Source organism: Saccopteryx leptura, chromosome 3 (genome assembly GCF_036850995.1).
Source record: "Saccopteryx leptura isolate mSacLep1 chromosome 3, mSacLep1_pri_phased_curated, whole genome shotgun sequence".
Lineage (NCBI taxonomy): Eukaryota > Metazoa > Chordata > Mammalia > Chiroptera > Emballonuridae > Saccopteryx > Saccopteryx leptura.
In genome coordinates, this window is record NC_089505.1 from 88,224,747 (window position 1) to 88,248,784 (window position 24,038).

Here is a 24,038-nt window from a genome sequence, read left to right on the forward strand (position 1 = left end):
GGCTATGCTCTGTCCATCTGGGATGTTGCTCTGTTGCTCAGCAACCGAGCACTTATTAGCACCTCAAGTGGAGGCCATGGAGTCATCCTCAGCACCTGTTCCCATTGAGCTGTGACTACAGGAGGGGAAGAAAGAAAGAGTGAGAGAGAGAAGCAAGAGGGGAAGGGGGTGGAGAAGCAGATGGTCACTTCTCCTGTGTGCCCTGATTGGGAATTGAACCTGGGATATCCACACACCGGGCTGATGCTCTACCACTGAGCCAACCAGCCAGGGCCTACTGTTCATGTCTTGACTGAGACAAAGCAACCACAAATTTCTGTAACTATCGGAAACACTCCGATTTGAAAATTCTATTAGAATTTGTTAACAAAAAGTCTAGGATCAGATGTTGTTCTAAACCACTTGATTGTTTTCTGTTTCTTTGGAGGCAGTGTAACATCCAAACATATTTTATCAGATTGACATTTGATTTAAAACAAAACAAAAACCAGGCACCTAACACTGTCTCATCCTCACACTCCGCCCTTCATTTATGACCTTGTAGGGCAGGCTGCAGAAGGCCCTCAATTTCCGGGTAAGGCAGCGTCAGCATGGTCTACAAACTGCAAACTGGAGAGTGAGGCTAGAAGCCTTTCGTTTCCTTGATTCTTAGACCCATTCATTTCACGTTTCACACCTGTGTTGAAAATCAGTAGGTACATTTAACCGGGGGGGGGGGGGGGAGGGAGTCCCTCTCAAACACTAATAAAATCAACATAGGGTTATAGGGTCATATAAGGGGTGACACCTCAGAATTGAGAAAATGCAATTGTTGTCATCCATTTTCAGTGACATACTGATCTCAGACCATGGAAATTTCCAAATGCTTGTTTTCTGTTGAGTCTTTTGGGGGGAAAATAAAATAACTTGAAAATAAATTTCTTTTTGTTATCCTGAGCTAGTGGAGACAGAGGAGTATCTTCAAATCTCTGTACCGCCACTTAGTGACTGTGTCATTGGGGGCAGCTGCTCAAGTCCTGCCAATCCGGCTGCTGCACTTACAGTTTGGAGATAATGGTGGTGTCATGAGGACAAGGAAGGTCACAAATATTAAGTAACCTGTACAGCTATTAGAACACAAGTGTTCTTTTCCTTCCCCCTTCCCCCCCCCCAGTCCTTTAATTAGACTGTCTGTTAGAAAGAAAAAAAGGCCTATGCCATTTAAGTCATTTCGGTATCATTTATGAGCCCAGTACACCATGCACACCTCTTCACAAAACTAAGAACTAAATTCCCCACTTCAGCTCAGGATTTCAAAGCACATCTGAAAATCTCCATGTCTCCTTTCCCCTGTGCAGACAGGCATAGCCCCCTCTGTGCCTGGACGCGCCTCCCCTTAACCTAAGTGCTGCGTGAGGCGGTCACCAATTCTGTGGCAGACGATTCACCTGGTCACTTAACAGATCTTATGAAAATTTAGTCGACTTTCTCATTAGTTCAGAAAGGAAACAAAACAATGTGACCATTTCAACTAAAAGAAAAATGTTGACATTACCCTCCCATCGTGACCAGCCAATGGCCGAGTCTTTGGTAGGAAACCGTATTAGACAACGCTTCTGGTGACAATGACCCTGTCCTGTTACGTCATCTCAGTGATGAACTTCCCATTTTCAAAGCATTCCTGTTTCCACTGTAGAAAAATTGCAGGCGGCTCTCTTTGTGGGGATGCTGTCAGCCGCTGAGTTGAGAGCTCTTCCAGTGCTAGATGTCCCATCAGTGATGGTGTCCCTGTCGCACAGTTGTGAATGAGCCGTGGGCCAGGGCCGGAACGAGACGTAGTCTCTGCAGCAGCATGCACATCTCGCCCTGATCCAGCACCAGTCCGCCCAGGCGCGGAAGCCCTGCATGCCCGACGTCGGCGCGGCATCGCTGCATGCCCTTGCATTTCTCCAGCCGAAGAGCTGCTAGTATAGATACTGCATGTTTAAAAATTGAACACAGGATACAGCATGTTTCAATTTTTAAAAAGAAAAAAAAAAAATCCCATGACTTCTCAAGTCTGCATGTCCGAAATGAGGGACTTCTAATGATGCACAACTCTGGACAGTAATATCCAGATGACCCGAGAATTTCATAGTCCATGGTATCTTGAATGACAAAATTTTAGAAACTAAATCATTCCTGGATCCAGTTACATAGCTGTGTGTTTCAAAGGTACCTATTAAGACAGAAAGATGTAGCCATTATGAAGCTACGTGGTTTGATCCAGCTGGGCTTGGCTGCATTTAGTAAATAAATCAGACAGACAAGCAAGTGTTCAAACATTATCATTCTTTCTAGTATTGATGATAAAATGATAAAGCCTTTTTTTTCTGAATGAGAGCATCTTCTGTTTGAAGAGAGTGAGTGTATCAACTTTGCAGAACCCTGAGAAAAGATTCTGCCTGGCCTCGGTCAAAGTGCCGGTCCTCCCAAGTTGCGCCATTCACGATCACTGGAACGTGGCAGTAACTCATGGTTTTTCAAAAATGTTTTTCTTCCTGCCCCAACTAGCATTTGTTTTTAGAATAAGATTTAAATAGACTGGTGTCGCTGCAGATCACAGGAAAGGCCTGACTCTCAAGAGAACCAGAAACTGTATTTGGCTATTATTGGCCTCGGTACAGGCCCATATTAGAAAAGCAAACCAGACTTCTTGTCATGCTGTTGAAGTACAGTGACATGTCCTGAGAACCTGCCACTTTTTTTGAGCTACATATGGTCCCCTTCTCACACCCGTGTTTGGGAAACGTGTTGCCATCCAGCACGCAGCGTCACAGACTGTCCATGACCCATGCAGCATGCGGTGACTTCAAACTTAGCCCCGAAAGTCACACTTGCAATTATCCTGATAAAGGCAAGGTCTTCATTATATATTTGTCAGTCAAGAGAACTCTTTTTTTTATAGCTCACGCCCTCTTCCCTGGTACCCTACGTAAGGAGGCTGTATGAAAACACCTAGGCAAGTTTTTAGTATATTAAAAAAATACAGACTGGAAGTGATAATTAACAAGTAATTTGTTGATATGAACTTCCCGTGACTCTGTTTATAACCATCTCCTTTAAATTTGGTTACTATACCGTGTAGGATAACTATTGATAGAACAAAGGACCTTGTATGCACTGCGCCCTATTGCTGTCCCTCTGGGAGCACTGGGGGACATGACCAGAACATCTTTTTAAAACTACAATGTGGGATGGGAGGAAAGGCAGGAATATGAAAATCAAAGACTCCACGTGAGTGAACCCCGTAGCGCTGCACAGGTGTAAGATCAGGGTTGGGATATCGAAGAACCTTGAGTCAGTGAAGGAAGCAGTCCATTTCCTAGGTATATCAGAAGCTAAATAAATGCGTGTGCAGTTTCCCTAACTTGCATCACATGGAATTATTATAGGGTGCTGACTGCGACCCACCAGGCTGAAAGGAAAGTTATTGAAACAGTCAACATTTTCTACCCATGAGCATGTGATTGTTACACTTGATTTAACATAGGTTTCGGTTTTGCTTTGCGTTCAGAGCTGCGTGATGGTAGAGCCAGGTTTCAGGAAGGGCCACACCTTCCTCTTTGGAATGTCTTCCTCAGCAGTTAAACAGGAGTTTCTTTTGCCCTCAGTCCTCAAATAGTCTTTGTCTTTTTTTTTTTTTTCTTGTCTTTTTTTTAACTTCGGAGGGAACGGTAACGCCCTTTCCCAGATTCGGTCACGGTTTCCCTCTATGGTTATCACCTGGTATTTTGTTTTCTCTTCCAGAGTGAAAGAATTGAAAAAGGCCAAGGAACTTGAAGACCTACAGCAGCATCCCATAGCAATGTGACATTGCTTTTCAGACTGTTTTCATTTCTGTTTTTAGCAGAGACATGCAACAACACACATGCACATGCGCGCGTGCACACACACACACACACACACAAACACACACACAATCCCTCTGCAGTTTTGGGGAGATCAGCTGCAGAATTTTAACAGGAATGTTTTGGTCATTGCATTTGCACTTTCATGGACAACTTTTAATTTGATCAGCAAGACATCTTGCAACTCAGTCTTCTGTTGGATCATGGGAAAAACAAGACACCACGAGGAATCGAAAGAGGCTTCCTCTTCTTAGGAAGAAGCCGTTTTCCTTCTTACATAGGGCTGTATTCAAACATCGTGTGGAACTGTACAAATATTTATACCAAAAAATATATAGATAAGGAAAGGTAAGGGTGCACGAGCAACAGGAGAAGGATGTTCCTGCACCTGTCAGTTCCAAGAAGCTGCATCTTTGGGACCCGTCCACCAGTGGAGGGCTCAGATCATACAAACCTTTATTGGGTCCGTGTGTTCTCATTTCCTTCACTGTTGGGTTTGTTGTTTTTCGTTTTTTTGTTTTTTATCTTCCTTTGTTCGTTTTCATTTTAATCTCTACAGCACACTGAATGCAACTTTTAAAAATCTGCAGGTTTTTAATGTCTTGTGGAAATTTGCAGAGGGGCAAGTGTGTGGCAAACGGGTAATGCATGGGAAGTAACGAGAAACAGTGAACAGAGTTTAAGTTTATTTTCTTGTCCCCACCACCTCCCGAGAACCTGCGAGTAATCGTCTTGTCCCTTTTCTCATGTTCAGCACTTTAATTTCTTTGCCTTACTTTCATGTGCAATGAGAATTACCTAGAGAATCGGTAAAGCATGTAGTTGTTTTTTTTGTTTTTGTTTTTTTTTTAGGAACCTTGGAAACTGTAGTCATTCTAAGGAATCATAAATCTTGCCTGGACATTTGCCACCTAAAAGATCAGAGTGGTGCTGCGTTCTGGCCAGTAAATTCCATATTTTTTGGCTATATCTCATCCAAACGGAGCAGTTTCTGTGTATATATAGAAGGTAGAAATGGAAAGTGAGAAATATTTGAAAGGGATTATATTAATTGCTAAATATTTTATTCATAAAGGTCGATAACATGGCAAGATAAAATTATTTGTATAGTTTTGTCTGAATGAGCAAGAAAAATGTGGATGTATTGTTTGTATATATTGTATATATTAAAACAGAGATGTGCATGAAATCAAGAAAAAAAGAAATGAACAAAAGCAAAGCATTAGTGGCTATGGTCTGTAAAATGAAACAAAAAAAACTTTATTTCACTATAAGAGTACTTTATTTTAAATGTTCTTTAGAAGAACATTTTGCTAAAGCATGACTAAACTGCAAAAAATAAAAAATAAAAAAAGAGCTACTGTATTTAGACTTAGGAAAAAAGGCAGAGTAACATTACTTAAAAAAAAGGATATGTTTACATTTAATTTTGGCTACCAGGAGTTTATTTTATTTTATTTAAAATTTTTTTGCCAACGGTGCCAAGTAATGTGAATGCTGATATTGCTTAAGAAAATTAAGTTACTTTTGCTAAATGGATAATCATAAGATGAATCAGTATACAGCTTAACACCATTCACTCGCTCCAACAAAGAACACTTAGAACGATCAAAACCTGACAAGAGAAATCGTGTGAAAGGTAGAAAAAATGTTTCACGTTTTCATATCCTGCTGGAAATCAGAAAATGTGATAAAAATTGCACACAAAAAAAACCACTAAAAATTAAAAAGATGCATACTGGTATTGTAGGGATGTTATGGTCTATTACTATTTTAACACAATGAGGAGCCAAAGAAATCGGATGCTTTTAAAAATTCAACTACTCATGTTAAATTGAGAGAATCAAGTTCGCATTTGCTGATGCCAGTTTCAAACCCCCAGGTTACGTTTCAGGACCAGTTGGTGTAAAGCTGAAATAATAGTTTTTCTCTTGGTTCTGGCTGCCGACTGTAAGTTAAAACTCAAGGCTTGTTGTGAAGCCTAAAAATATTCACAAATAAGCTTTTACACTGGTGTCTTTAGAAGGAAGGCAGACACGAAAAGATTGTGGTACAAACTGGGGTCAGTGCTCTTGGTGCCTTTTCTATAATTGTACTTGTTTTTTAATTACTTCCTTTCACTGCCAACCTCCAATTACTGTACAGTATATGTCTTACTGCTTGTGATCAGCTTTGACAACAGTGACAGCCCCACAACTAGTGCCCATCTGTACATTTGTAAACTGAGCTGACTCAATTTTGTTATTTTAAATGTGTGGGTTACGTTACAGCTGTTGCAGTCCCCCTTCCCCCAGACTCCTATTATTTTACACAATTTGACCTATAGGAGGACACTGAGTAATTTACAAACACACAATTGCATTCATAAGTGGGAACAGAATGGGAAAGCCAGCTTTCAGAAAATAGCCTATATTAATACTGAATTTAGATATGTTCATTCCAAATAACCGGCCTTCTGACAAGAGTAATGACCTCAGTGGGTTTGCTTTAACAACCTCACATTTATGTTATTTTTCTAAATGTTTCCCATGCCACATTATTAGCTAAGTAAGTTAGAAAACTCCGGAGGATAAAGACGTATGTAGAATTTAGGATGGGATAGGAAGTAGGTTCCAAAAACCTACCAACGTGATCTACCAGTACAACTGTGAATCCTAGGGGAGGTACAAAGACGCTTCCACTGAAATGAGCATTTCTGACTGCTTTTTCTTGGTTGTGAACCTTCATTTGAGTATAAGATGATAAGCGCAGCTTTCTTGGATAATCTGAATTCCCAAGTGCCAGGAGTAGGACTTCATTATAAAATTAATAGCTAATCTTATTCTGTCTCCTGAAGATTTCATTGCTATTCTTGTTACCCATTTGAAATCAGCTGTACTGTGTGAACGAAATAAGACACTAACGCGAACCCCTCTCTGGCTGCGCGGTCGCTTGTGGCAGTTCCACACAGTAGTTGGCGCCCAATGGGGGGTCCCTGAGACTTGCATGTAAACCTAGTCTAGATGTCTTCTTTTTTTGTAAGTTTTATTTTTGTAATTGTGCATGTAAAGCATCATTGAATCAATGGATCTGTTGAAGAACTCAGCTGCTGGAAACCATGCAAAATGTTTTGAATTGCCCTTAAAATATGGAAAATGTTTTCTGAATGCTTTATATTCTTTCTGCTGTAAATTAAAAATGAAGAAAATTTCCCCATATTATGTGTGTGTTGCTTTAACTCTACCGGATACTGCAACCCAAGGAGATGGCATGTTTCAGACCATATGAAACTATTTCAAGTATTTTCTTAGTTCCAGATACAGTGTTTTGACATGGAATGTAACATGGTTTGGGGCATGTCCAGGAATGAGAAAATTTCTTAGTAGAGTCACTTCCTATAATATTTGCTTTTCAACAATTTTCTTGGGCACCTTTCAGCATGTCAATCATTTGCCTTAATGCAGTTTTCTGAAAGATAAGGACACCAATCTAAATTCACCTTTTCAGTTAAAATCCTCTGAAGTTTGTCAAATCTTCCTGAGTAAGTCGTCACTATTTCATCCCTTTACTATAGAGCAGGGGTCGGGAACCTATGGCTCGCGAGCCAGATGTGGCTCTTTTGATGGCTGCATCTGGCTCGCAGACAAATCTTTAATAAAAAAAATAACGTTAAAACATAAAACATTTTCATGTATTACAATCCATTCATTTCCTACCGCTCATGTTCATGGTTGCAGGTGGCTGGAGCCAATCACAGCTGTCCTCCGGGACAACACCAGGTTTTTATTGGATAATGCATAACATGCACGGGTCATTGTATGCCTCTCATGGAATTACATTTTAAAATATGTGGCGTTCATGGCTCTCTCAGCCAAAAAGTTTCCCGACCCCTACTGTAGAGCTTCCTCTCTCTGGGGGTCTGCCTTCTACCTAATCTGTCCCAATGACACTGGCACACAGACTCTGCATGATCTCGGACCTCCGTGGGGCCTCAATGGTTTCTATAGCCCACTGCATTTAAATGACATTTTTCTTTCTTGTTTGTTCTCTCAACTTTTTATTCCATGTCAATTTCCACTGTTGTGTTTGGTCATAATGTCTGCTCATCCCTTCCCTGGGAAGTTCTTTTGGTTACTTAACTACTCAACTCCCACCTTCTCTGTGATGTTCATTCTAATACATTTCACTTATCAAATTATTCCTTTTGAATCTGGAAGAGGCAGGTTAGTGTTTCTTTTCTGTTTCTCATCTAAATCTGCAAGTTGACCTATTAGTGTTTTGTAGTAGTGCTGCTTTTTATTTTTTTTAACGTATCTGTTGTCTAGTTGGTAGAAATACTTTGTTACAACTTGAAGACATTGCATAGTAACCCTCTGCCTTCAGCTATGTGCCTCCGTCTCCATGTGGTCAAAAGCTGAGGACCTACTGCTCGGTCCGGGAATCCTGAAGTGCAGAAACTGACCACCCCTGATGCCAAGGCTCACGTACAGGTTATAATCTGGCCTGTACGATGACAAATATGTGTCACGAATGCGAAGGGAGTGTCAGTGATAGATAACTCAAAGGGACTTCCTATTTGCATTTTAACAGGTTTCTTGGAAAAAACGTGGTGTCTACGGGACCACTAGGTTAATGTGGGGAGTTGAGCATCAACAAACTGGTTGTCTCCAATATTGTCGCCGCCAGCGAAACGGCCCATACCGATCACCTGCACCGTCCCTGTTCCGTGGGTAATGCGCCAGCCCCCCAGCGTCACAGGGGCGGCGGGGGCACGGAGCGGACGCTCCGGGATCCGCACTCAGCTCTGCAGACTCAGGCCCCGCAGCGCCGCCTCGGCCCCGCCAGTCCCACCGCCCCAGCGCCCTCGTGCGGCCCCGCCCCCACGACGCCCCGCCCATGTGGCCCCGCCCCTCCGCCGGGCCCGTCCCGTGGTGTCATCGGCCCCGCGCCGCCGCGCCGCCGCCCCGCCCAGGTTCCTGGCCTCCGGACCCTACTCCTCCGATCCGCGGACACTTCGCCCGTCGCCACCGCCAAAATGTGAGTGACGCGATGCGCAGCTGGGCGGCCTCGGGCCCTGGGCGCCGGTGGCCCGCGACTGGGAGCCCCGTCCGGCCCGGTTCGTGCCAGCCGCTGCTCGGTCACCGGCCGAGGCCTGTGCGGGGCTCCCAAGGCCTAGCGGTGGGCGGCGGCCCCGGGAATGAGGGCTGCTGGCGGGCGGGGTGACCCCGCGGTGCCGCCGACCGCGCCGGAGAGCCCCGCGACCGTCGGGCGGACGCGGAAGGGGCCAGGGAGGGGCGGCGCGGGGCTTCCCGGTTAGGAGCGCCCCTGCCCCGCCCCGCCCCCGCCTCGCCCTCGGCCCCGCCCCGCCCCTGCCTCGCTCCCACCCCACCGCCCCTGCCTCGCCCCCCATTCTCCCCGCGGGGTCTCTGGGACGGGCGGTTGACTCCCAGCTCTCTGCCTGGAGCTGGGCGGGGCTCCGGAAGTTGCAAGGGAAAGGCTCTCTGCTCTGTCTCGAGGCCCCCGCGCCAGAGTGGACTCGGAAGATGGCTATGGGACTTCTCTCGCTTGGTGGTGGCCCTTGCCAACGGGACGTTTCCCGTGGTAACAGTCAGAGAACGTGGTCAAGAATCACAGGAACCCTCTATTCCCGCCCCAGTCTGCTCTCTGCTCACTGCTCACCTACAGAGGAGAAAGGAATGCGTTCTCTCCCCGGGTTTCTTCTAGGAACTAGGGACACACTGAGTGTTACCACTCAGACCGCTGTGACAGCCGTAGATCACAGTGGCTGAGATCTCCAGATCCGTGGAATTACACAGCACCTGGTCTAAACACAATCACCAGCTGTGTTGACTTCCTAAACCTCACTTGATTCATCTATAAAATGGAGATAATAGAAGTATTCCCTTTCAAGACTTATGAGGACTCAATGAGAAAATGCACCAGTATGGTCCTTGACTATCTGATATCAGACACTCACATCCATGACCGCTGGAATGGGATCTGTTCTATCTGCTGTCACTGATACATGGTAGAATATTGCCTATTGAATCAATGAATCAGTGGCTGATGTATGTAAGACATGAGCTAGGTGCTCTCTTAGATACACAGGAGACCTCTAAGACACAGGAGCTTGTGATCTGTTAGGGAAGGCAAGACCACAAAGATATGTAAAATGAAAAAAAAAAAAATTCAAATCACAGCATTGCCAACAAAGTAATGGAAAAATAAAGATTTCAAATCCAGAGTGGTTAGAGAAGATCTGCCTGGGGAGAAAGAAAGCATTTTTTGAGAATTTTAAAAGATGAGTAACCTTTTAAGAGAGGGTGCATTGCTTCTTAGTTCTGTAAATGACTGCATTGCCGCATACTGGAAAAGGGGCATTCTATAACTGTTCATACATGTGAAAATAATTCTTGCCACTCTGAAAAGATTAGAAGAGTACTGAGTACATTTAAGTAGACGTGTGGCTTTAAAAAAAAGTAATAGGCCCTGGCCGGTTGGCTCAGCGGTAGAGCGTCGGCCTAGCGTGCGGAGGACCCGGGTTCGATTCCCGGCCAGGGCACATAGGAGAAGCGCCCATTTGCTTCTCCACCCCTCCGCCGCGCTTTCCTCTCTGTCTCTCTCTTCCCCTCCCGCAGCCAAGGCTCCATTGGAGCAAAAGATGGCCCGGGCGCTGGGCATGGCTCTGTGGCCTCTGCCTCAGGCGCTAGAGTGGCTCTGGTCGCAATATGGCGACGCCCCGGTGGGGCAGAGCATCGCCCCCTGGTGGGCAGAGCGTCGCCCCTGGTGGGCGTGCCGGGTGGATCCCGGTCGGGCGCATGCGGGAGTCTGTCTGACTGTCTCTCCCTGTTTCCAGCTTCAGAAAAATGAAAAAAAAAAAAAAAAAAAAGAAAGAAAAAGAAAATAAATAAATTAAAAAAAGTAATAAAAAATTAGAAAGTAGAGTTTATGTATCTTAGGGTCAGGTTCTTCAGTGATACAAAGTAGATCCTGTTCAACCTTTACTTGAGACCCTTGTCACTTTTAACATGGCGAATCTTGGAAATTACAGAGGAATTAGAATAAATGCTGCAGGATGGGTTTTTTTCTGCTTTAGTCTTGAAATTCCTAAAACTGAGGGTCCTGGCATAACAGCTGAATACTTACAAAACTATATTTTCAATGATAATGTACTAACACTTGTGCCTTTGCATGTTTCAGGTCTACAGGTGCGCCTGCCGGTCCAAGCGCTGCCTCGGGCAGTAATCGAAGACTTCAGCAGACACAGAACCAAGTGGATGAGGTATTGCTTGGAAATGTTGAAAAGAGGAATTTTAAATCAACATGGGAACACTCTGGAAGTAATTGCTTAGAGAAAGTATAAAACTGAATGTAAATTGTGACTCCATCATAAAAGTAACAGTATTTTGTCCCCTACTATTCTGGAAGCCATCTAAACAGAAAGAAATCAGATTCTCCTGGTTTCATGCTTATTTCTTTTTTTTTTTTTTTTTTTTTGTATTTTTCTGAAGCTGGAAACGGGGAGAGACAGTCAGACAGACTCCCGCATGCGCCCGACCGGGATCCACCCAGCACGCCCACCAGGGGCGATGCTCTGCCCACCAGGGGGCGATGCTCTGCTCCTCCGGGGGCGTCGCTCTGCCGCGACCAGAGCCACTCTAGCGCCTGGGGCAGAGGCCAAGGAGCCGTCCCCAGCGCCCGGGCCATCTTTGCTCCAATGGAGCCCTGGCTACGGGAGGGGAAGAGAGAGACAGAGAGGAAGGAGGGGGGTGTGGAGAAGCAAATGGGCGCCTCTCCTATGTGCCCTGGCCGGGAATCGAACCCGGGTCCCCCGCACGCCAGGCCGACACTCTACCGCTGAGCCAACCAGCCAGGGCCTCATGCTTATTTCTTGTAACCAAATCACATACCTAAAACACAAATACCCCTCCCTGAGGGCATTCCTCCAAAAACTACTTTACTATGTATATTTTGCCATAATAAAAAAAAATGGAGCCTGACCAGGCGGTGGCGCAAGGGACAGAGCATTGAACTGGGATGCAGAAGGACTCAGGTTCGAGACCCTGAGGTCACCAGCTTGAGCACCGGCTCATCTGGTTTGAGCAAAACGCTCACCAGCTTGGACCCAAGGTCGCTGGCTCCAGCAAGGGGTTGCTTGGTCTGTTGAAGGCCCGCGGTCAAGGCACATATGAGAAAGCAATCAAGGCCCTGGCCGGTTGGCTCAGTGGTAGAGCGTCGGCCTGGTGTGCAGGAGTCCCAGATTCGATTCCCGGCCAGGGCACACAGGAGAAGCGCCCATCTGCTTCTCTACCCCTCCCCCTCTCCTTCCTCTCTGTCTCTCTCTTCTTCTCCTGCAGCCAAGGCTCCATTGGAGCAAAGTTGGCCCGGGCGCTGAGGATGGCTCTGTGGCCTCTGCCTCAGGCACTAGGATGGCTCTGGTTGCAACAGAGTGACGCCCCAGATGGGCAGAGCATCACCCCCTGGTGGGCATGCTGGGTGGATCCCGGTCAGGCACATGCGGGAGTCAGTCTGACTGCCTCCCTGTTTCCAACTTCAGAAAAATACAAAAAAAAAAAAAAAAGCAATCAATGAACAGCTAAGGTGTCTCAATGAAAAACTGATGATTGATGCTTCTCATCTCTCTCTGTTCCCGTCTGTCTGTCCCTATCTATCCCTCCCTCTATAAATAAAAAATAAAAATAAATAAAATTTAAATAATGGAAAGAAGAAAACCACTTTATAAACTAGGGTAATAGAATTTTATTTTTTATTTTTTATTTAGAAATTAAATTTAACGGGGTGGCATTGATCAATAAGAGTACATAGGTTTCAGGCCCTGGCCGGTTGGCTCAGCGGTAGAGCATCGGCCTGGCATGCAGGGGACCCGGGTTCGATTCCCGGCCAGGGCGCATGGGAGAGGCGCCCGTTTGCTTCTCCACCCCCACCCCCTCCTTCCTCTCTGTCTCCCTCTTCCCTTCCCGCAGCCAGGGCTCCATTGGAGCAGGGATGGCCCAGGCACTGGGGATGGCTCCTTGGCCTCTGCCCCGGGCACTGGAGTGGCTCTGGTCGCAGCGGAGCGACGCCCCGGGGTGGGGGTGGGGGGCAGAGCGTCGCCCCCTGGTGGGCAGAGCTTCGCCCCTGGTGGGCATGCCAGGTGGATCCCGGTCGGGCGCGTGCGGGAGTCTGTCTGACTGTCTCTCCCCGTTTCCAGCTTCGGAAGAATACAAAAAAAAAAAAAAGTACATAGGTTTCAGGTGAACATCTGCATGACATTTGAACTATTGATTGCATTGTGTGCCCATCACCCAAAGTCAACTCATTTTCTGTCACCGTATATTTGTCCTGCCATTACTCCCCTTCTTCCCTCCCCCTGCCCCATCAGACACCTCAATTTTATCTATATCCATGAGTCTTAGTTTTATATCCCACCTATGTGTGAAATCATATAGTTCTTAGCTTTTTCTGATTTATTTATTTCACTTAGTATGTTTTTAAAGTCCATCCGTGTTGTTGCAAATGGCAATATGTCATCATTTCTTACAGCTGAGTAGTCCATTGTGTATATGTACCATATCTTTTTTTATCCAGTCCTCTGTCGAGGGGCTCTTTGGTTGTTTCCATGTCTTGGCCACCATCAATAATCCCGTGATGAACATGGGGGTACATATGTCTTTGCATACAAGAATTAGGTCTATAGATTGTTCAAGCCCAGACCAGTCCTTCTAGCCTTAATTTTCACTAGAATGCTCTTCTAGTAGACTGACTTTCTAGTTACCTAGCCTGAGCAAGCCTGTGTAGAATTCACCTCCCGTTGTTGCCCATTGACGTGCAGAAGGCAGATGCAGGCAAATTGCTCTGGCCCAACAAATCTATATTTGGAATTTTTTCTTTTTCTTTTTTTTTTTTTACAGAGACAGAGTCAGAAAGAGGGATAGATAGGGACAGGCAGACAGGAATGGAGAGAGATGAGAAGCATCAATCATCAGTTTTTTGTTGCAACACCTTAGTTCATTGATTGCTTTCTCATATGTGCCTTGACCACAGGCCTTCAGCAGACCAAGTAACCCCTTGCTCGAGCCAACTACCTTGGGTCCAAGCTGGTGAGCTTTGCTCAAACCAGATGAGCCTGCACTCAAGCTGGTGACCTTGGGGTCTCGAACCTGGGTCCTCTGCATTCCAGTCCGGTGCTCTATCCACTGTGCCACGCCTGGTCAGGCTATATTTGGAATTCTTGAGTTAGAGGACGCTCATAGCATCTTTGTTCAGCCCTGAATATGCAGACCCACAATGGGAGATGGAAGAATTTAAACTAATATTTCCATGCTCCTAAAAGCCATCACTCTCCCACAAAGATAGCTGGGTCTCTCTGCATTTAGCTGCCTTAAAAGGTAGTGTTGCCTGACCCGGGGTGGTGCAGTGGATAAAGCGTCAACCTGGAAACACTAAGGTTGCCAGTTCAAAACCCTGGCTTGCCTGGTCAAGGCACATATGGGAGTTGATGCTTCCTGCTCCTCCCCCTTCTCTCTCTCTTTCTCTCTCTCTCTCTCCCCCCCTCTAAAGTGAATAAATAAATAAATAAAAATTATATATATAAAAAAAAAGAAAGCAGTTGACTTTAAAAAAAAAAAAAGAAAAGGCAGTGTTAAGTTTATGTTTAATGGGGGGCCAAATATATAGTGATGGAAGATGATTTGACTCTGGGTAGTGGGCACACAATGCATTATACAGACCATGTGTCATAAACATGTACTCTTGAAATCTATATAATCTTATTAACTGATGGCATCCCAATTTAAAAAATTAAAATCAGCCCTGGCCAGCTAGCTCAGCTATAGAGCGTTGGCCCAGCGTGTGGAAGTTCCGGGTTCAATTCCTGGTCAGGGCTCACAGGAGAAGCGCCCATCTGCTTCTCCACCCCTCCCCCTCTCCTTCCTCTCTGTCTCTCTCTTCCCCTCCTGCAGCCAAGGCTCCATTGGAGCAAAGTTGGCCCGGGCCCTGAGGATGGCTCTGTGGCCTCTGCCTCAGGTGCTAGAATGGCTCAGGTTGCAACGGAGCAATGCCCCAGATGGGCAGAGCATCGCCCCCTGGTGGGCATGCCGGGTGGATCCGGGTTGGGCATGTGTGTGAGTCTTTCTCTCTGCCTCCCTGCTTCTCACTTCAGAAGAATACTAAAAAAAAAAAAAGAAAAGAAAAATAGAAAATTAAAATCAAACTTGTTAAATTATGATTAACAATGTATTGTTAAAGCATATTTCATGCTAAGAAACCCACTCTAATTCCATCCTGCAAGAAATTTTTGTTTATTTACAAAATCAAACTGAGTCCTTTTTCTTAACGGAAGGAATTTTAAGAAGTTTTTTTTTAATTGAAGTGAGATTCACATAGCAATAATTAACCATTGTAAAGTATACAGTTCAGTGGTAGTTGGTGCAGTCACAATGTTGTGCAACTATCACCTCTTTCTAGTTTCAAAATTTTTTCATCACCCTAGAACCTGTACACATTTAATAATTACTCCCATTTACTCTCATTCTCTGGTAACTTCTAATTGACTTTCTATTTCTGTGGTTTTTCTTTTTCTAGATGTCATATGAAAGGAGTCATGCACTATGTGACCTTTTGTGTCTTGCTTCTTTCACTTAGTATAATATTTTTTATGTTTATCCAACTTGTAACAAATATTAGTCCCTCCTTCCTTTTCATGGCTAATATCCCATTGCATGTGTATACCTTGTGTATCCATTCATCAGTTGAAGGATTTTTCAGTTGTTTTCACTGCTTGGCTTTACCAGTAATACTGCTATAAACATTTGCACGCAAATTTCTGTGTGTACGTTTCTACATATTTCTCTTGGGTATGTAGCTAGGATCATATGGTAATTCTCTGTTTAATATTTTGAGGAAGAACTAAACTTTTCCACAGTAGCCGCACCATTTTACATTCACACTAGCAACGCCCAGGGTTCATATTTTTCCACATCCTCACCAACACTTATTTTCTTTTGTTATAGTCATCCTGTGAGTATAAAGTAGTATCTCGTGGTTTTGATTTGCATTTCCTTAATGACCAGTCATGTTGAATATCTTTTCACATGCTCGTTGGCTATTTATATATACTTTCTTTTTTTTTAAGATTTTATTTACTGAGAGAGAGAGAAAGGGTGTGTGGGAGAAACAGGAAGCATCAACTTGTAGTAACTGCATGTCGTGTGTGCTTTGACCAGACAAGCCCAGGGTTTCAAACCAGCGACCTTACCACTCCAGGTCAATGCTCCATCCACTGTGCCACCACAGGTCAGGGTGTATATAGTCTTTATAGAAATGTCTATTCAAGCCCATTGCCCATTTTTTAATTGGGTAGTTTCTTTTTTGTTGTTGAATGTTAAGAATTCTTTATAATCATTCTTTATTTTAGCTACAGATAGAAAAGAATAACTGATAAAATATTCAAAAAAAAATTTAATAGAAACAAATTAACATAAGTATATATATATGGAGTTTTTTAATAATCAAGTTCAATTGAGATATTGAAAAATAGTCATATTCTTAGAATTAGTACTGAGTTCATTTAGTGTGACCAAAAATACCTTATGGTAACAGCTACCTAGTTGTGGTCATCCTGGTCCAAAGTAAAAATGCATATGCATTTAACCTGGACAATCTGTTTAAGAAAAGGACCCAAAGATGCTGGAACAGCACTACCAGGGATGTTGACAAGACTGCAGTTCACTGGATTGTGCTCATTTCTTGAATATAATTCCAAAATGAGTCCATGTGAAAATAAGGGCTATCTGACTAATGATAACAGATAATTCAGACTCTTCAGGGAAACTCCATGTTCCATAGACCCTGGTTAAGTAATTTAGTCCTGCTGATGATGGACAACCATCATCTCAATTAATACCTATCTACTCTACCATTTCTTTTTTTTTAAGTGAGAGGAGAGGAAATTCAGAGACAGACTCCCACATGTGCCCCAACCTGGATCTACCCAACAACCCTGTCAGGGGCTGATGCTCTAGAACAGGTGTCCCCAAACTGCGGTCCCCTGAGGCCATTTATCTGGCCCCCTGCCACACTTCCGGAAAGGGTACCTCTTTCATTGGAGGTCAATGAGAGGAGCACTGTATGTGGCGGCCCTCCAACCGTCTGAGGGACAGTGAACTGGCCCCCTGTGTAAAAAGTTTGGGGACCCCTGCTCTAGTACCAAGCTGTCTTTAGTGCCTGGGGCAGATGCTCAGACCAGCCGAGCTAGCCTCAGCGCCCTGGGCCAATGCTCAAACCAATCGAGCTACTACTGGCTGCAGGAGGGGAAGAGAAGCAGATGGTCGCTCTCATGTGCGCTCTGACTGGCAGTCAAACCTGGGACATCTATACGCTGGGCCGATGCTCTATCCACTGAGCCACCGTCTGGGGCCCTGTTTTGTTATCTGTAACTTGATGGGATCATATTCCTTCAGGTGGTGGACATCATGAGAGTCAACGTGGATAAGGTGTTGGAAAGAGATCAGAAGCTCTCCGAGTTAGATGACCGTGCAGATGCACTGCAGGCAGGAGCTTCCCAGTTTGAAACAAGTGCTGCCAAGTTGAAGCGAAAATATTGGTGGAAGAACTGCAAGGTAATTCTCTTCATCTTGACATTGTCACCCTCTGCATTCTCGGGGGATGGACTGAGCCTGCAAATATTGGATGTTCATAAATCTCAGAGGCGAGTTTGGCTTCCCACGCATGAACAGTTGGATTGACTGAGTCTAAAAGACTGACTGCATACCCCGTCTCTCTCCCCACAGCTAGGAAATAACCACGTTCTGTGGCTGACCTGAACAGGCATGTAGGGGTGTCCTAAATCAGTCAGACATTGCCCCTCCCCACCCTCCACGCCAGGGAAGCCCTGAACAGACTGACAGGACACGGTTAGAACTGGTGGTCAGTGGGTGTGTGGCTCTGAATGGTTCCAGTGCCGAAGCCACAGTGTGCTCCACGGGAGAGCAGACCACAGTCCCACAGGGAGCACTGGCCAAAGCAGACGTTACACAGTTACCAAAGAAATGTGCTACCAGCAGATCCCAAATATGGCCTGCCCCTTCCTGGTTTAGAAGCAACACTTGACAATACATGGACATGTTTCATAGTCTCTCCTGATGTGGAGACCTTATATACACAAAAACATATGCCTACCTAGGGACCACAGGTCATTTGAACAGCTAATGAAAGCAGGTAAGTAACCTTCAGGTCCTCATTGTGAACAACACTGCATCTAGGTTTTAAAAACTGGATCATTTCAGATTGTAGTGCACCTGAATTTCTCTTTCAGTGATGAGGATGGTATTATATGATACTCTTCAGTAAGCATGTTGAGCTCTTTTTGAAATGTGATACGGACGTATGTTTGGTTGCAGATGTGGGCCATAGGGATTAGCGTTGTGGTCATCATCATCATCATCATCATTGGTGAGTTCTGTTCTAAATTCATGGAAACTTGTATTCATGTTCACAGTTGATTTCAGGTAATCAGAATAAAATATCCTCAGAAATGTTAGTTTATTCGAAAGACTTTTCTTTTCTTTAGTAAATATTTTAAATTCTTGAGTGTTATATAATTAAAGTCTGAGATTTTTGATGTAAACACTAATGCTTTGAAATTAGAGAAAATTTATTCATTTCCACTGACCTATCAGTTTTCTCTCTGAGTATATTTCCATCAGATATTTCCTTTTGTGAGAGACAAAACAGTCTAGTGGTTAAAAGCACAGACTACCTATGACTTACCCTAGCTCCAGCACCTTCCAACTGTGTAGCTTTGGCGAGTATTTTAATCTCTCCTGACTACAGTTTCCTCGTTTATAAAATGGTGATAATAAGAGTACCTAACTCATGTTTGTTATGAGGACAAAGCTGGTTAAAATATAAAAAGTGCTTACGCTGGTGCCTGGCATATGATAATAATAATAGTTATAAAAATGAATACACACCCCTATTATTACTACTACTCTTACTACTAAGGAGGCTGTGAACAACATGGGAACAAGCCATTGCCGTTTTGGCCCAGTACTGACATAGCTTCGGTCCTTGCTGGCGACAGTCTCCGCTAGCCCTCCACACAGTGTAGATAAGCCACTGGTCGGAAGTAGGCCGGGTGCACTGCTCCCATTCAGACCAGCGTGCAGGGTTCATTCTGGTTTTGCAATGAAAGACTAACCCGTTTTCCCTGCTGTTTGCTTCTCTCTGCTGATTAGTGTGGAGTGTTTCCACATGAAGAACCAGTGAACTCCAGCCTGCTGTTCCAGAAACCTCTTCAAGACTTCTGACTTAGAACCTGCTATGTTATCCAGCTTACGTATCTGAGCATAATATCTAAAATGATTATTTTCTGTTAGTTCATATAAAGTTGATTTTTAGGATATGTGCCTTTTTTGAAATATGCACTCTAAACTAGAAGTGTGGTCAGCCCAGCCCACATTTTGCACAGTGCCTTTACCAATTTACATATGGGCTGACAAGAAAGACTTCTTCAGTTCCAGAGTGTTATAACCTAGAAATAACATTGTCTGATTACTGCCATTAATTCCGGTTAAAGGAATATTTTTCCAAGTCAGCCGTCCTCGTCATATGACCGTTATCTTCAGAGCCACATTTAAAACCTTTGGGTAATCAGATTTCCAGTTTGTGCCTTTCAGAGAGAACACTACTCTCTAACCCAAATCTGTGACGATGACAGGCTGTGCCTTATTTTGCAACTTTTCTGATTCCCTATAAGGGAACCCTCTGCTGTTTATAAGCACCACTGACTTCTGCTGTATTTAAAATAAGGTGCCGGTAAAGAATATTTGCTCTTACATTAGACACAAAGATGTTTACTTTCTTGTTACGGTTTTGTATAATTTGCTAAAAATATTTTAATCAGAAGTAACCTCTTTGAAACATTTTTATAGAACTATGGCTATGACCAAAGTTTCTATTTTGCCAAAAAGTTAAGTTCCAGTAAAATGCCCTTAAGGCTGTTCCTGGCATATAAATTCTGAAAAGTGACCAATGGAACCAAGTTGCCCTTCAGAGTTAAAGCGGTCATGTTGTTTGTGAAGCTTCTGCACCCTGACTGGCATTTGTTGCCTTTGGAATACATGGGCGGTATAACTCTCCTTCCTAGTCAGCACTTTCCCTGGGCTAGAGGAGGGCGGAGCCAGACCCTGCCCTGCTCACACTAGAGACATTGCAGAATACCAGCTGCAGCCTCTGCTGGCTGTGTCTCTGAGAACTGTGTGAGCAGCAATTTTGTAGCCTTCAAGCCAGACCACCTGTGAAGCGGTCATTGTTTGGCCCAGGCCTCATAGACTAGCTTTCTGGAGTTTGTTTCTATCTTTATTTATATCCTACTTCTAAATCTGTCTCCTACATTGTGCTTTCAGTTAGCATTGGTGGGGGTGGCTGACCTTTCACAGGAGGATAGCTAGCCAAAGACACTGTCTTCTGGGGCCTAGGCTGTCTGCACTAGATGCTGCTTTGGAATAGCTGTTGTCATCTGACAGACTGTTGCTGAGACTATCCGCATCAGGCTATGTGGCTTAAGGACAGGAGTGCAGGTATGAATGAATACAGGCACTGAGGGCAAAACAGATTTCCTCCTCTGTGGCCCATTGTACTGAAATAGTCTGAACTTCTCTGTCACATGCTAGTATGTGACTTACAAAGCAACAACAGTAGAGGCGCACCAGGACATGGGGCCCATTTCTTTGGAATCTGTTGTGCTGACAGCCCTGAGATGATGTAATGCTTAGCACGTGCCCAGCTGTGAGAAGGAGGCAGCTGACAGTGTCAGGATGTCACCCCCGTTTCAGCTCAGGGTCTCTGGCCGGTCTGACACTGAAACTTTGGTGCTCTCTCCTTGATGCTCAGTCACATGTAGCCCACTGGCTCCTGTATTAACCCCAGAATACCTCACTTGGTCTGTGCATTTAGCTGGGAACTTGCCCACTGTAATGAACTGAATAAAGTGTTGGTAAACATAATTGTGGTAGCTGTGTTGCTTATAGAAGAGCTGCGCCTGGTCCAAGACCTAAAAATGGCATTCCTTGTTGTTCCCCTGCCTCTCCCTTATGTCCTGTCCTTTCTCACCAGTCCCCTCCCTGCACACGCTGACTTCCTGTTACCCAGCACATGCCTGTACGCTGCTCAGCAGAAGGAAGCCTCCCCTTGGGAGAAGTGCTTCCCAGTATAGGAGGTGAGCAGGGAACTGGCTTCCTCATGAATACAAAAACCTTCAGTATTTGGCTTTTGAGTTTCTTAAATACATGGTCTTTCAAAAGTGACATGCAGAGCTGGCCTTGTACGTGGTACAATAGATAGCTGTCTCAGTGAGGGACATCTCCAAACCACAGCTCCTGTTTTGAACCTGCCTATCTTTCCCTTGACCATACCTCTAACCTTACTCTGCAGTCCCTGGGGAACAGTATGGTCTGGGTGGAAACAGACTTGCTTACGTTTATAATACAATGTCAGTTTTCTACAAAATCCTGTTGGGAGAGAAGAGGTGGACTTTTTTCCATTGCCTTGGATAGATGGTCACTGCTTTGCTTGTCTGACATACTATTATGTCCCGGAAAAGAACTGTAGAATTGTGCGTTCTGTTCGGGTCCCTTCTGTAATGAAATCTGTATGAATTTTTAGTGCCATTTTCAAGATTCTGAAGGAAAACCTACCATATATGAGCTCCTCTTTCTCTGCTCTTCCCTTAAATGTCAGGGATCCTCAGGGCTGGGTCCTCAGCCAACGTGTCTTTCCACTCTACTTAGTCTCCGATCTTACCTGTTCCCACAGTATCTCTGTTCGTTCATACACTGACGATCCCTGGCCTGTTAGACATAGGCCTCTCAAACTCAGCATGCACCAAACAATTCATCGTTCCCTTGCTTCCTCCTCCTCCTCCTCCTATCATTAGTGTCTCTCCCAGAGAATGGCTGGGAAATCCAGCGGCCTACCTGACACTACTTGGAAGTATAATGCACATCTCAAACTCCAATATAACGTGAAAATGTAACTCTTGACCATCCATCAAAACATACCATCCCCAGACACGCCCATCTAAGTTTATGTCCAATCATATGCAGGTCTTAAACCACACTCATGATCACTGTCTTCTCACAGCATACATTCAATCCATTGGCAAAGCTCTGTGCCCACAAATTTGTGTTCTTGTACTCAAGAGCCATCCTGACTTTTAGCTGTTTCCTGTGCAGCAGGCTGACTGATACAATCACTAACTTGGTTAAAATCCTCCTCTTGACCCTGGCTGGTTGGCTCAGTGGTAGAGCATCGGCCTGGTGTGTGGATGCCCTGAGTTAGATTCCCAGTCAGGGCACACAGGAGAAGAGACCATTTGCTTCTCCACCCTTCCCCCCTCTGTATTCTCTCTCTTCTCCTGCAGCCATGGCTCAATTGGAGCAAGTTGGCCCCTGGTGCTGAGGACGGCTCCATGGCCTTGCCACAGACACGTTAAATAGCTCAGTTGCCAAGCAATGGAGCAACAGCCCCAGATGGGACGAGCATCACCAGGTAGGGAGCTTGCCAGGTGGATCCTGGTCAGGGCGTGTGCAGGAGTCTCTACCTCTCTGCTTTTCACTTAAAAAGTAAATCCTCCTCCTTCCACTACTGTTAGGAAAAAACTACAAAAGCCTCCCTAATTATAAGGCCCACTAATCTGGCCCTGCCTAACTTCCTGACCTCATCTCACCATTCTCCCTCCCCACCTCTGTTCTCCAAGCAACCTATACTGCCTTTCTGTTTCTCAACAACAAACCTCCGCTTCAGGGCCTTCCCCACCCGCTCTCACACTCCTCACACTCGGGTTTCAGTTCCACCTTCTCAGAGGCCTTCCCTGGGCGCCTGGCTAACGTCTCTTCCCTCCTTCACTCGCCACTCCTGTCCTAGTTACACCTCATCCGTTAGCTTGTTTTATGTTCTACACAGCACTTTGCCACCTTCCGAACTGACTTTATGGAGTTGTTCCTAAGTTTTATGTCAAAAAAAGCAGGCTCCCTGGGTGGCGGGAACTTTTGCCACTACTCTATCCCGGGGGACCACAATCGTCCCCACCCAGATATGCACTCCCTAAATATTTGTTGAATGAAGGCAGCGTGACAAAAGGGCTTCAGAAAAGAGTGAGACCTGCCATCATTTGGAAAAATAAGGTGGTTCATCCAACACATGATACAAACAACTGGTACCTCACTTCCTATGCAATTCCTTTCATTCTTAAGTATATATAAGAATGCTTAAGATTGTCTCTGTACAGGCGCTAGAGAGGGGCGGAGGTCTGGAGCGTGCCTCCCCTGTTCGACGAGTTGGTACACAATATAAAAGCTGCCTCCGGACCGCCAGCCTAGTATTTTAGAAGGGGCTTCTCCACACTTTCAGAAACAGTGCCTTTCACATACCCTTGTCTTCCTCCAGCGGCCAAGTGAATCTGTGACTTCAGGGAGACCAGGGAAATGTTTAGGTTCCACCGTCAAAATGCCATTTCTAAAAATAGGGTGTGATTTTCCCAGGCTGCTCTGCCGCCGGGTCCTTCAAGCCCCTCCCGGAAAGAGCTGGCGAGACGCGAAACAAAGTTAAGACAGACGGAAACTGGGAACCCGGAGAAGACGCAGAGAACACTCTCGAAAGTCCAGCGCATTCCTCCGACTGCCCCAGGGGATTCCCAGCCAGCAGCCCCAGGCTCCCCAGCACAGTTTTCTCGCACTCGGGGCCCCCAGCTTCGCTCCCTTCCCCTCTCCTCCCCTGCCCTGCCCTCCCCTCCCCGCAGCCTCTCACGTGGCGACCCCGCCCACCCGCCGCCAGGGTTCCGCCCCCCAGGTGAATGACAGCGGGAGCGTCCTAACCCTGCCGCGCTGCGCCGCGGCCCATTTCCCCCTTCACCCCCCCGCGCGGCCTGAGCTCGAGCCTCCTCCAGGGTCACTCCGCCCCCTGGTGACACGCCAGCCTGTCGGGATTGGCCAGTCTTCCGCGCTCTGCCCGAGCCTCCGCGTTATGTAAGGCGCTCTGGGACCTTCGCCCCCGCCCACTCGCCTTCAGTTATGTAACGCGGGAGTCCCCAGCTCGGGCTCCGCCCCCGGACCAATGGGGGCCCTCAGATAGTCAGCGGCAGCCAATCATCCGGTCAGGGGGCGGAACCTCATCACGTGGTACACAGGGGGC

The 24,038-nt window shown here is 45.5% G+C and overlaps 2 protein-coding genes across 7 annotated transcripts in view; both read left to right on the forward strand.

Annotated features, from left to right (window-relative positions):
* LOC136399599 (calmodulin-binding transcription activator 1-like) overlaps positions 1–7,064 on the forward strand; it is a 729,052-nt gene extending 721,988 nt beyond the window's left edge. For all 6 annotated transcript variants that reach the window (XM_066374925.1, XM_066374924.1, XM_066374926.1 and 3 more), the window contains one exon: positions 3,769–7,064. In XM_066374925.1, the coding sequence (XP_066231022.1) occupies positions 3,769–3,801 (33 nt within the window). In that variant the 3' untranslated portion in view covers positions 3,802–7,064. The remainder of the gene's footprint in view (positions 1–3,768) is intronic.
* A 1,707-nt stretch (positions 7,065–8,771) lies between these two features.
* VAMP3 (vesicle associated membrane protein 3) lies at positions 8,772–20,848 on the forward strand. Its single transcript, XM_066374923.1, has 5 exons — positions 8,772–8,885; positions 11,049–11,130; positions 17,309–17,467; positions 18,248–18,299; positions 19,085–20,848. Coding segments are annotated over exons 1-5 (315 nt in total). The 5' UTR covers positions 8,772–8,883; the 3' UTR covers positions 19,105–20,848.
* Positions 20,849–24,038: the final 3,190 nt, after the last annotated feature.